Source organism: Malus sylvestris, chromosome 15 (assembly GCF_916048215.2).
Source record: "Malus sylvestris chromosome 15, drMalSylv7.2, whole genome shotgun sequence".
In the NCBI taxonomy this organism is placed as follows: Eukaryota; Viridiplantae; Streptophyta; class Magnoliopsida; order Rosales; family Rosaceae; genus Malus; species Malus sylvestris.
The window spans coordinates 49973983-49988712 of NC_062274.1; the positions used below are offsets into that span (position 1 = coordinate 49973983).

Here is a 14730-nt window from a genome sequence, read left to right on the forward strand (position 1 = left end):
GATTGGTGAGGAAACCAAGCTAACAGAAGTGGATACTAGCAGCAGCCAGTCACAATTTCTAACCGCCGGCAAAACTGTAAAATATCACCTAATTTTGTCACAAGGGTTTTGGGATGGTCAATGGATTGTAAATTACACTAACCTTGTAAACTAATATTCAATATAATGAAAGTTTTATTTCCTTGTTAAAGAAAAAGCTTTTTTTTTTTTACAAGTTCTATTTATAATTTTGTGAAATAAACTAAATTATGACAATTAATTTAACAATCTGCCAGTAAGCAAATTCAGGGAATAAGTTTCCAAGCATAATCCATAAATTCGTTATTTATGAACGGACGCAAAGACCACATCAGGCAGTAGCTCTCTAATTCTCCTGAAGATGATTTGAGATTAAGAGCAGAGACGATCCTCTCCTGCATCAAGTTGTTACATTGGATGTTTCAAAAGTTCATACCAAAGGGCACAGATAATGGGAATTCAGGGTGGGAGCTTAATTACCTGCATCATATAGTCTTGCTTGACCATACTGTAAATGACCCCCATCATGACAACATAATTGGTAACTTCATTTCTTTTGGGATGGGATGATGTAAATTCCTCCTATAGAAGTTAGGCATCAGTAAGAGGTGTTTCGAATTTATCATCAACCATAAGAAATCAGAATTGGTGTAAGAATTTTACTGAGCAGTATGCAAATCTGAACTATGAACGGAATGTACAAACAACATCAAAACTGAGAAACATATCAAAACTGAATGTACAAACAACATCAAGATATTCCTTGGGATAAGAGAAAAGAAGGATAAAGACTACCTTGTCACCATTGCATGCTTCTTCATTCAACTTGTCCGCAAAACTGTCATCCTGAAAGTTGGGTAAATTTCCCATTGCAGTTTGCAATGCACCATTTACATCCTCCAGGAGGCATTCAAGTTCATTAAGAACGTTTTTGCCTACAACAGCACTTGCATTCTTAAACAAAAATTTCAAGAGTACATCAAGTGCGAGATTGCATCAAGTAGGGAAATGTACCATTAACAAACTATAAACTGCAACATATATCTAGCATTCAAACTACAAACTGCAGCACATGAGATATGAAAGAACTACTACTACGAACAGATAAAACAGCTCATTGATGTAAAGGCATCACCACTTCGCTTTTCCTTTAACAAGATTCTTTTGTGATATATAATAAAAGAAACAAATACTGACAATTTCGGAAAGACATGTTACCTTTACTTAGATGGTCACAAAGTCCAAGTTGGCATGTATGCACTTCTCTACAAGAATTTCACCATGTATAAGAAATACATCACGTTCATACATAGTCCATACCAATAACGTATCAGAAAGTGGCAAAACTCAAAGTAAGGGAACAGCACCATACAAAAACAAAGGATAGTAATTCAAGGGCAGATATCAGAAAAACATGCTCGTTAGTTAGATACCCAGTAAATCATCGCTACAAATTATCAGCCAATTACAAACAAACTGTCACTACTGCAGGATAAAAGAGCATAAGTACGATCAGTGGCCTTTAACCCATATCCAAAAATTTTTAATGGAGAACTGAATTCAAATAAAGAGAAAGAAGAGACTATCAAGCTAGAAGAGATTATCAAGCTATCAACTCATTCCAATTATTTCCAGTAAATTGTGAAAGATAAACAGTTTTATCAAATAATTAAGCATATTTCTATGACATTATAAATCTTTGCAGATATAAAACTGATAAGAGCTTGGGAGGGTCTTAACACTCAATTATCTAACCAACAATCCAAAGAAAGCATAAGAAAATATACAGAATTGCACTCACACTTGCTTATATTTCGCCTGCCATCGTCAGCGTTGAGACATCCAGCTTCAACATATGACTTAACCCTCTTTGTTTCATTACCTCGGATTATGTTTTTAACCAAATCCGATGTCTCTTCTATACGAGGTCGTCGAAGAAACTCTACAAAAACAAAAATATTACTTACTAAGAAACTAAATCAAATTTGAAACAAAACCCAGAATGCTACTTACCCAGCCCCTGCTGAAAGTCGACGAGTAATGTGCTTCCAGTGGCTACCAACTCGTCAAAATTGTCGAGTCTGCAGAATTGATGAATTTTAAAGATTGCCCAGATGAAAAAAACAAATTTCTTCTAGTGGTAAAAGATCAAAGCAGAGTTACCTGGCCATGAAATCTTTGAACAAGTTGATAACTTTGTCTTTGAATTCAAAATTCGATACAGATTTCGATCCAGCAGAGGTTGATCCAGAGCTCTTCTTGTTCTGCAGAGGTAAGTGCCATCATCAAATTCATGCACTATAACTTATAGACATGTTTTTGTGTTAAACAAAAAAGAAGAGTTGCAACAAAATATTTTTCTGCAACAAGATTTTAGGCATGTAAAAAATCTTATTAAGCATATCATTGTAAACATTAGCATGTTCATAAAATGAAGAGAGTTCCAAGAAAATATTTTTTTTGTTACATAAAAACGAATAGCTAATGCCGGGGTTAAAAACTAAACAAAATAAGCAGCAAGACACAAATCAGGCATGCCAAGTAAGTCATAAAGTTTCAAGATATAAACCTATACGGGTCGTACCCAGTGCACAAGGCTCCCGCTTTACGCAGGGTCTGGGAGAGGTGAATGTCGGCTAGCCTTACCCCCATTTATGGAGAGGCTGCTCCCAAGTCTCGAACCCGAGACCTACAGCTCATGGGCGAAGGCACTTGCCATCGCACCAAGTGCGACCTCTTTAAACCTATACGGGTAAATCTAGAAATTCCAAGACCCTCACCAAGAATCGAGTGATCGGTAACCCTTTCATCAAATTTAAGATTAGAACCAATAAAAGAGATGGAAAGCAAAAGCAACTCCAAAATGGTTCTAGCAACAATAAGATTGTAAATTACACCACATGGAAAGAAGAATCTCAAATAATATGCATGTCAAATCAATTTCTTTGAACAAACTAAAGTTCCCAAAAATTTCCACAAATAACAAGACAAGACATAACACGGAAATTACAGGGCCAAAACTATCCCATAATCATTTTGGGATCAGGACGGCATAAGTGGACTCATTATATGTGTAAAATGTAGACCAATTGTATATGACAGGTACAGAAAAAAGTCAATGTGAGCAAGTAATGTTATGAATTTATGAGCTATGTCAAAAAGAGGAAGTAATAATACATACATGATGGACAGAGTTGGTAGCATTGGATGTTAGGTGCTTGGTTTCTAACAACAATTTGCTTTCTTGAATCACTCTCTCAGCAATAACTGGTTGAGATGGGCCAACGAAAGATTCAAAACTGCAGAATAAGTAGGGAAACAATTTAAAATCAATTTCAAAACTTCTATTTTACCAATTACCACTATATTGTCCACAGAAAAATTATGAAACAAATCATATAGCTGATAATCTCATCACAAAAAAAGAAAACAAGGAACTAAAGTTGCAAGGATGACAACTCTTCATAATGTATTCTCATTTCTCTATATTACTTTCAGACGGTGATATCCCTGGAAAAAAAACATTAGCCTGTCCTAGAAATTGCAACTATAAAACCTATATCGTTACAGGCTCTGGTAGAATGCAAGCAAATCAATACATTACAGAACTATTTTAGTTGCATCACTTACTGCTTCCCTACAACTTCAGATAACAAGACCAGATATTGTTCATAAAATAATCATTGGTTACTTACAATAAGGAAGCATTGAACCTAGTAGTAGAAATAAACAGAACCGCCTGCCTTGTCTTACTAAGAAAGCATGGATTTTCCACGAAGGAAAAACAGCGGTTATATAGTAGTTACTCACTTGTCATAGGGGAGCTTCTTTTTATTACTGGAGTTGGCCAAAGAAGAACTACTTTTCTTCTTTCGTAATTGTTCTTTCAAGTGTTGTCTCAACTCAAGGTATGCCAATGCTTCCTTGGTAGGCTTTTGATCTTCCTCTTCCCCTTCATACTCTTCACCATCCTCATCGTCCTCATAATCCTCATATTCGTCGCCTAACTGACCATAATCCTATCCCAAAAAATTGTCAAACTAATTTTCTCCAAAAAATAATGGAGTATCAATATAAAAAATTTACATATAATAAAAAACAGATAGACGAAGATCCAAAATTTGCTTACATCTCTATCATATCCCAGCATTTCCCTCTCGAATTGAACAATTACAAATGCAAAGTACCTGAAAAATCACAAAAGAAAACCCTAATTTTTATTATGCTGAACTGAAACAATTGTTCAAAACCGGCAATTTTCGACAAATCAAACAATTATAACCAAAACCCATATAGGCTCTGTTCGATTCCATGGATTTGGCATTGCATTTGTGCCCTAATTTTGAAATTGGCCAACTCAATGCTGAATACGCAATCCAGATGCATAAATTTCATTCCGAAACTATGAAATTCCAATCCCAAATCTCCTTGAACTGAAAATCAAAACGAAACTACTCACCTGAAATTCCTTTCAACCACAACGCCGATCGAAAATCTTGAGGCCTCTGAAATCGAGGATAATCTGTGCAGAGCCGCTAAAAGTGCGATTCCGATTCCTCTGCCTTCAAGCCCTAGGTATCGAAAACCAAGTTCAATTGAAGACAAATGGATACGATGCGATCAGAATTCTCGAAGAGAGAATCTGCAAGCCCTAATTTGTACAGCTTTGGGGTTCGCCGGTTACTCTGAAACGGAGAGTCCAATTTTCGGAATAAAACAAGCTCTTAAAAAAAGGTATAATTTATTAACCCTTTTGGCAAGTTAGGAATATGTACCCCTTTCCTTGCGTTGGTATGACTATAAAAAAATTTTGGTAGGTTAGGTAGACCTGGCATTCGTGTCGTGTTTCCCGTGTTCGTGTCGTTTTCGTGTCATACCCGATATCTTAACGGGTCGTGTCGTGTAACACCCGTTAAAATAAACGGGTAAAATGACCCGACTCAAAATCGACCCGATAATATTAACGGGTAATATGACCCGACCCGATACCCGTTAAGAAAAATATATTTTAAACCAATAAATAATCAATTGAAAAACATAATACTTTTTTTGAGTGAAAAAAGGTTGCACGCCCAGTGGGACTCTTGAACCCACAATTGCTTGATTAGTATTACTAAACAATAAAGCATTCAGCATTAGACAAGATATCAGTATGTTGAAATTGCAGACTTAAAGTTTTTTCAAGGCACCAACTACTACTAACTTAAATGAATTTCAAGAACCATTTATTTTCAGAAAATTGATAGAAGTGAAGATAAAAAAACAAACAAGAAAAAAAAAAGTGGGCAAGATTCATTCAGATATAGCAGTGGCAAGACATCACACTGATCTGGTGCCCAATATCTTATCAAAGCACTTATAAAATGTAAAAGGAATATATAGCAAACGAGCATATGAGTTTTCAACTATGAACAAATTTTTTCTCTTTCAGAAACATGGAATAACTGAGCTTATAAGAACAGCAATTTGCTAGTTCCTTTCCATAATAATTATTAATTACAGAGGGAAATTGTCATATAGAGACAATGACATGATTCAGAAGCACACTTGGGTTATGGAATGACACTATTACATGACTATTACACAACTTTAGATCTCAGAGCTCACAATGTAATTATGCAATGCAGATTATCTCAGGGAGCTATAAATAGGTTCCACATCAAATTCACCAATGCATATTTCAAATGATAAGAAATTCTATCTGATAAAATTGAGACTGAACATTCAGGAAATTCTACCTCAAGCAGTCTACAATAAACTGGCGCACAACAGGATGGTTGCAATTGAATGTGTTACCGCATCCCGAATAATTACAGAACTCTCCCTGTTAAAAAAAAAGGGACAATAGATTGAGTTCACAGCGTATGAATGAAGAGACGTCAAATCAAAAAAGATGGCACGAGAAAAATGTCACAAAATTCTTCAGTTTACGACACAAACGGGACTTTAGGTCTGGGGCATGCAACGCAAACCTGACCTTGTTATGGTCTTCCAATTCAACGCAAACCTAACCTTGTTATGGTCTTCCAAAAAAAATATAACAGCACTATAATGTTCTGCTGCTTCATTTCAGATTGACCACATAACAGCTATGTAATTCATGAAAAATGTACTCATAGAAAGAAGAAATCTCTGGAATGAAAAACCAAATAAGGGGATAAGTATGATACTGATAAAACTAAACGAGCTACTATCCACAGAGAGGTGCCAAATTGGTCCAACACAAGACTGTGAGACTGGTAAAACATTTGTGTTTTAAACAAATTTACATCAAGCAGTAGGGTGCCCATCATGTACTTAACAAGCAGTAAACACAGACTCAGCAAACGAAATGCAGAAACTCAAATAACCCCTGAGTAGATTTCAACAGAAAAGGTAAATCAGATATCAGTAGCTAAAATCCAGAATCCCCATATCAGTTAACAAGTCATATAATCCACAGTTAAATCATTGCATGTTGGAACTAATCAAAGAGTGTCAGATTTTAAAAACAAAACATGGGTTTTTTTTTCAAGAAATGAAAATTCATAATTTCGAATGAAAAATAAGAAACAAAAACATAAGATTTATGAAGATACAACATTAAACAAATGAAAAGAACAGAGATGTAGAGATGTAGAAACAAAATCGAACCTGGAGTGGAATCTGGATAATGCAGAGATGTAGAGACGACCAGAGCAGAGATGACAAGATCAAGAATGATTCCGTCCAGGCGTCCACTGCACGAGGGAGGAGAAAAGAGATACTGAGAGAGGCTACCGGAAGAACATACGGCGGGAGAGAGGGGCTAGGAAGAACAGGCGGCAAGTCGGGAGAGAGGGTTACTGGAGTGGGGAGATAGAAAGGGATTAGGGCTGGCTTTTGTTTTGAATATTTTGATCAGATCAGATGGTAAAATTGGAAAATACAAGGGGTTTTTTTGTCCCAAAAAGTTCTAATAATATAAATGAAATAGAATCCAACGGTACAGATTTATTCTCATTTATCTTACGGCTGTTATTTAAGTAAGGTCTTTAATAGTTTTTTAATTAATGTAGAAGTGTAAAAAATATAGAAAAAATACATAAACGCTCGTAATGACAAACTTTACAATTTTCGTGAAGAGCTTAACTTCGAAATAAGCCACTATAATCATATAAATCATAGATCAAAATTTAACCGTTGATTTTTGTTTACATTTATGCTTCATTTTTCTCATCAAATTTTGTTTTTTCAGATTTTCTTTTTCGAAAACATGATCTATTAGAGGATGCAAGAAGATGAACGGTTTGGATTGTTGATATTATGTTCAGAGTTTTATGGTTAATGAAAATATTGCTTAATGTTTATAAAGTTTCTACAAACTATATGACATCGACTTATATTTCAGTTAATCGTAAATATCGAAACGTGATATCAAAGATCTGAACCGTTCATCTTCTTACATCCGCCAGATGATCATGTTTTCAAAAAAAAAAAATTAAATGAAATTCAGTAACAAGAATAAAGCGTAAATGACAATCGACGGTTAAATATAAATTTAAGGTTTATGGATTATAATGTTGGATTTCGAAGTTGACCCCTTCATGAAAGTTGTAAAGTTTGTCATTATGAGTCATTATATATATTTTTTTACATTTTTTTCACTTCTACAATAATTATTATTAATTTTATTAATTTTGCCCTCAAATAAAAAACATTATTCATGAGGGTTTGGAGGATTTTAAAAATCTAAACGATAATGTAAGTGTAACTATTATCTACTCGTGGAGGAATAATGATGAATCACGAGTGTATATATATTTTTTCACATTTTTCATACTTGTATTGCATGTATGTCTTCTTAGTTCTTGCCTATACAAATACTATACTAGTTTATTTTAATTTTGGACAACAACATGTTAAGTAAAATTTATCATAGTAATGATAATAAGGAACTCTCATAATAAAAATAAATAATGACCAAAACTTTTTTTTTAAACTTATATAGAATAATAATACAAAACTATATAATATATATTTAATATAGAATATATTGTATATATTAATATGACTATTGTATTTTATAATAAATCTTTTAGTAATTAAACTTTAAAATTATCAAAATAATTTTTTTTCTTATCGTGTCGAAACAGGTTACCCACGTGTATACCCGTTAAGAACCCGTTATTAATGGGTTCTTATCGTGTCACCCGATAATGACCCGATCAGATATCGTGTTGACCTGAAACCCGTTATTTTCGTGTCGTTTTCGTGTCGTGTGGTGTTAGAAACTGCCAGGTCTAAGGTTAGGAATATGTACCCCTTTCCTTGGGGTTTTCAGTGGCGTTTTTAATAGAATTACAGATTTGAGTGATGAATTTTTTCAATGGTGTTAAATTTTTAACAATTTGTGATGCTATTTGTAAAATTTAGTCAGAATTTTTTCATTAACAACTATTATATCATTTTTTATTCCAATTCGCAATTAGTTCTATTGTTAAATTTAAGGTTGATTATTTTTAGTAAATTTTTATACCTTATGTCCAAATACATGTACAATACTGTGTATGGTTTTCATAATGTTGCTAAGCATTTTGAGTATGCATTTTTTGTGTAGAGAGTGAAGGATGAACTGTTCACAAAGGCAAAATAGGGAACAACTACTACTTCATATGGGAAGAAGAGGTTAGTTTAATTGTAATTTTTTTTATTTGGTTAAAATCAAAGTTGGTTGGCTTGCATCTAATTCGGTCATTTGCTGGCACACGAAGTCACTGGTTTTATTAATGCTGGTGATCAAAATCAATCCAAGTTAATGTTAAAACGATATCATTATTTTTGTTATGGTGAGGACTAAGAACTTATAAGCTTTTCTTTATATCTCTCATTTTTTTTAATTAAGAAAGTTACTTTTTTATACCTCTTTTGTGATCGTTTACTGAGAATTTGTTAATTATTTTAATATGTATGAGGTAGGATTTCTACGTTCATTTCTCATCTTTAGAGATTACTGGATTTCTACATTCATTTCTCATCTTTAGAGATTGCTGGATTTCATGTTGTCGAATAGTTTATGGATTTTTCATATTAAGTGCGTCAATATGTTGTTGTAGGAAAGATAGAAAATTTGGACCATTGGGTTGCATGTAAATTCCTTTCCAGAGTTTAAAAAATATGGCAGTTTGTGGCATCAACTGAATGATATGGTTGAAAAATTTAAAACTAACATGTACATTCAATTTTTATGTCAAACTATAACATTAACTTTAAATAGAACAACAAATCAACTTGGTTGCCTCTAGTGTGTCCACTAAAGAGTAAATGTGTGAAAAAATATGCTGGAAAAGAACAGTAAATCAATAATAAGTAGAAATACAGAGTTACATTTAGATAGTGAACAATTTGGGAAACACATGAGCAGGAATAAAGTTTTATGCATCTAACTGTTCTCAGAACCAGAAAAGTTAAAAACACTGCTAAACACTTGCTAGAAGAATTTTTTTGGTGTTTTTGTTTAAAAGTGACTCCAATGATGCAAAAATATAATTTAAGTGTGTTTTCATATGTAGTATGGTCCTGTAAAATTAGAAATAAAAAATGATCTAATTTCTAACTGATTAATCATCTATGGAAGCAAGCATGTGTCTGACCACATTCTATAATTGAAAAGCAAAATTGACAGATACGTAAATAATTAAACAACCCATTCAATCCTCAACAAAAGCTCACAGGAAGTAAAACTGCATCAACATGCGGCCAAAGCAACAAAAAGCTAAAAATCAGTACTGATTGAAAAACAAAATCACACAAAAAAATGCACCAACACGCAGCAAAAACGAAAAAAAAATCTAATTTCAAATAAATGTAAGAATACACTAATTTATCAATCTACAAACATGCATCTCTTGGTTACTTACAACGTCAAGAACTTATGTGGTACAAAGGTGAAATTGTGCAAGCGTTCCATCAATTTTTGCCAACTTCTTATTAAACCGAGCTTATGACTACACTGAAATGACAAAGAAAATGCATATTATATCAACCTTTCACGCAGTTATGAAATATATGTGTTTGAATGTCACTGATCCTAATGGTAGATTTCATAAATATGCACAGAAAAATTGTTCAGCCATTCTAGAATAAAATACCTGCTCTTCATGGATAAGTTTGATCTTCCATATATGGGCAATATATTGGTGTATCAAACTTGACCAAATGAGAGGAGAACAAAAAGAAAAAAGAAACCAATATCTTCAATGCACTATATTCTAAACCACTCATAAATTAAAAAGAGCAGCCAAATGAAAAACAATCACACCCACACTTATCAATTTACACATAAACTCCAATTCCGAATCATTTGGGCTCCCAAAAAATTCCGCATAAATGCAAAAGAAGATGCACAAATTGGAACAAATTTACATGCACCGGGCAATCAAGATTCACCCAAAATTGCTATGAAGTTCTGCTTCACAATACCTTGGAATTGACAACAGCTTTACAAAGCTTTTCAAAAGCTCAGATTCAGCTTTCAAATATGCAAGCTACATAACAGGGAAAAAAAGATTAATTTAACTATAATTAACTAACCTGATTTAAGATTAATCAAAAACATTGGACATCAAATTAAAAAGTGATGAGGGACCATCTGAATGGTCACATAACATTGCAATAGACAGACCAAAAAGGGACATTAAAAGATCCATCAGGTTCCAAGATTAATTATTCAATAATTTAATTGCACTCCTGCAATGGTTGCAAAGAGAAACAAAAGAGCTCTCTATGAGGCTCTTGACAAACTGATCATATTTCTAAGATCCTTGTCAAGAATCACTTACTTGAGAACTCCATTGCTCAAATAAGAATATAAATTACATACTTATCGGTTTCAAACAATTATAGTCATACAAATTCTTTTTCTTGGTCAATGTAGTTTTTTTTTTTTTTTTTTTTTTTAACTTCAAAAAACTTGAAAATGAAGGGCAATCATATTGCCTGTAAAGAAACTATCTGAATGTTCATATAACTTTCTATCTTTATGCAATAGGATTCCCACGTATTACCATGAGTGTCTTGTGCGAACCACCATTTTAGACTAACCAAAGCATCAATTTATTATATTAACGTTTCATAACCATCAATTATCATGATATTATCAAATCGACTTAACCTTTATTTGGATAAATATTATCATGATTCGGCAACATCCCTAAACTTTCAAAAACCCAAATAGAAACAAAAACCCATCTAACCTATTTCTACACCCAACTTACTTTTTGCCCCCATTTGATTTTTAACTAAACTATTAATATCTTTTTAAACCCAAATTTAATACCTAATATACCCCCATAAACCCAATTCAATATGTGGATTTATTTTTACACCCATCTGATTTTTAGAAGCTAAATTTGATGGGAGGAAGCTCCTCCTGTAATTTGTTCCATGGCAAGGAAGTGGTCTAGAATTCGTTGCACGCAGTCAACATTGTATAGAGTATCCATAGAATAAGAGAAGTTTGGCATCAAAAGATCTTCCAACGTAGCTTGATCAAGCTGCATGCCAATTCTTTTCTCAAAATTTGATATGCAATAAGGGTTCGCTCGAAGAATCATGGCTGTTAGAAGTAGACCAAAAAAAATTTAGTTGGAACTACACACTTCTGAACTGGAAGTAACCGATCGACCTCTTCAAGTAAGAGCTTCAGGTCTTCTTCTGATGGAAGTAACCGATCGACCTCTTTAGAGGTGAGCGTAGCTTTCAAAAAGCCGAGCGAGTCATGATTTTTGAAATCAAGCATAGACCTTATCAATAAAAAAAAACATATTTTTCTCTATGAGAGCTATTAGGGTTTTAGCCAGAATGAACGTAGGATAAACAAAGAATAATCTTTGACAAAAAAAAAAAAACAAAGAATAATCGTAGAGTTTAATTATAGTGTTTGGGTTTATTGATAAATTTGAGTTTTATTATTAATTTCATTTTGTACTTAATAGTAATTATGCAATAGGATAAAATAGACATTTAACATTTAAAATTTAAGTTGGGTGTAAAGAGAGGTTAAATGGGTTTAAATAAAATTTCCCTTGGTGTAAATTAACTATCTAACTGAAGAAATCAAAACAAAAGCAAAGCAAATTATATACCTCAAAATGTCAAGCAATCAAATTCTTCCTCCAACCACCCAAAATTCTGAAAATTCCATAAAAAAGGTAAACCCATTAGCAAATTCAGAGCTTTTATAATAGCAAAAAAATTGGACAATAGTAAAGACATGGTGAGAACCATCCATCTTTTTGCTTATGTATTTGAAAAGGTATTTTATAAGCAGTTTATGGAGTCATTTTGATCATGTTGCATGTAAATTCCTTTCCACAGAGTTTAAATAATATGGCAGTTTATGGCATTAGTTGGATAACACGGTTGAAAGATTTAAAACTGATACATTCAATTTTTATGTCAAACTATAACATATAGCTAAAGATGTTGGGTCTATATACCCATATCAATCATGTGCTAATTAAAAGTTTATCGATGTAGATAGATGATTTCAATAATGTGATAACATAGTTTGCTTCAACGTAAAAATTGCACAGAAATGCTAAATAAAATGAACAAACTGAAACAAAGTAACATGTCATGACTCATGGATAATGAAGACTCACCCCAAATTGCTATGAAGGTTGCTGCACACGTGAGGACACGTTCACAAAGCCTTTCAAAGGCTGAGAATCAACTTTCAAATATGAAGACTTTAAGCCACAATTGTTTGTTCCTAACTTTAGCTACTTCAGCTACATAACCGGAAGAAAAAAAATTAATTTAATTATAGTTAACTAATCTGGGTATATCTACCTTGCAACCCACCGCTCTTAAATTAAAAACAACTATTCTTTACACAGTTTATTTAATCAGTTTTTGAGTATAAACAGTGTTGTCCTTGATTAAATAATTATGTCAAACAAAATTAAGAGAAAAATATAACCGCCCAATAAGTAACAACAAAACCTCTTCATCCAGCTAGTTTACGCATTCAAAGTCGGGACGAAGATCACACATATACATACAGAACCATACAAACACTTGACGATGAGAACTTATGAAGTACGTGATGCCCTTAATGTACTAAGCATTAAAAGTAGATACAGAAACCAGTCATAAACACCATCAGGAAGCAATTTGTAAAGATTATATTCCCCACTCAAACAATGAAAGATAATAAAAAAAAAAACAACAATACCTTTTATTCTATTACAATTTGAGCATCCAACCCAAAAACAATTGGCAACGGCTGGAGACGCCCGAGATCATTCAAACTATTTACGTAACGCTTCAATTCCCGAAATGGGATTCACACTCTCGAAACAATACCTACTCCAAGAAGCAATATACTCTCAACAATTTTCAACTTACTAATTTTGTAATAAACACAAAGAAAACTTGTCATTTTCTCACTACCCCTTTTCTGTTCATTTCATTTTCACTATATTCCTAATTAAACAAAACTACACAACCCAAAACCCAAACAAAACCCCAAATCAATTTGAAAAAAAATTAGTCCAAATGAGTTCAGCCCATCCCTCTCTCACATTCTTCTTTCTTACCTCTGTTTTCGTACCCCCTAATCCTAAATTTTTCTTCCATCCCTTCTCTACTATTTTTCTCTGACCATCCGCGAAACCTGAACACCCCTCCTTTCCCCTCCTAGTTTATTTCAAACGGCCTCCAACCTGATTATATTACTTTGCAATATCCACCCTCCAACTTGATGTACTTCTAGATCTGTCAGAAAACTTACAAGCTTGGATAAGCATGCTACAAAACTCTCAAAACCAGAATATAATGGAAATAAAAATTTGGCCAATTAAAAATTTCACTAAAAAAAACTCCCCATGTCTCTCGTTTACAAAAAGCATAAAAAAAACTGCAAAATCAAAACCTTTGCCGCTAGAAACATGCAACCCTTTCTTGTAAAGGACAGATCAAAAGAGCAGAAAAAAATTTTGAACCCAACCAAATAGAAGCAGAAATTAACAACTCTTAACAGATAATCGAAGAAAAGCAAAGCAAAAGCCTCAAGATTTTGAACAACAAAACCTACAAAGAAAGAGGGCAACAGATTTAATTACCCAAATCAAAACGCCAGCAGAAGATGCGATCTTTTATGGGCTTCAAATTTTCTTCAAATCGAGACCAAACTCGCTATTTTTCAGCAAGAGAGCATTGCCGCTTAAAACCGATGAAATAGCGGATGAAGCGACCGAGAGGTTTACAATTGAAGATATCTTTAGCAACCCAGTTTTCTCCAGCAAGAAAAACCGATCTGGGTAATTCGCGAGAAAAAAATGAGAAGATTGGAGAGCGACAAAAACCAGGGCTTTATACAGAAAGAAACCTAGGACACAAAATTCTGAGAACGCCGACACAGAGAAACAAAAAGCAGAAGAATAAAAGAAGAAAAAAATCGAATCAGAAGCCGGAGCAACGAGGGCGCATGGGCAATCAGGGCAAAACAGTCATTTTATTGTTAAAAAACCTCAAAAAATGGCACAAAAAGAAGCATTTGGAGGGCATTTTTGTCCGTGCACTGTTCATGAACAATGTACCCAAGTTTCGGTTTTAGTATAGGAATAATTTAAATACATTCCATCAAGTAAATATTGTACGACAGGTGAGCTATTCTCATTGCGCCACGTCATGACGCCAGTCTATAACCCAAGTATTGTTTTATCAATGAGCTGTTTTATCTGTTCG

The 14730-nt window shown here is 33.5% G+C and overlaps 1 protein-coding gene across 2 annotated transcripts; it reads right to left on the bottom strand.

Annotated features, from left to right (window-relative positions):
- Window positions 1-156: 156 nt before the first annotated feature.
- On the bottom strand, window positions 157-6879 carry LOC126604634 (uncharacterized). 2 transcript variants are annotated; one of them, XM_050271923.1, is made up of 13 exons: window positions 6652-6879; window positions 5757-5842; window positions 4478-4589; window positions 4148-4205; window positions 3829-4037; window positions 3200-3317; window positions 2182-2282; window positions 2032-2099; window positions 1820-1960; window positions 1237-1278; window positions 814-953; window positions 499-600; window positions 157-413 (listed from the first exon to the last, which is right to left on the bottom strand). In XM_050271923.1, exons 4-13 carry the CDS (start codon window positions 4166-4168, stop codon window positions 285-287), a joined length of 1071 nt encoding a protein of 356 aa, XP_050127880.1. In that variant the 5' UTR covers window positions 4169-4205; window positions 4478-4589; window positions 5757-5842; window positions 6652-6879; the 3' UTR covers window positions 157-284. The 2 variants fall into 2 exon arrangements, with proteins under 2 accessions (XP_050127880.1, XP_050127881.1); XM_050271924.1 differs by having other exon boundaries at window positions 4478-4703.
- Window positions 6880-14730: the final 7851 nt, after the last annotated feature.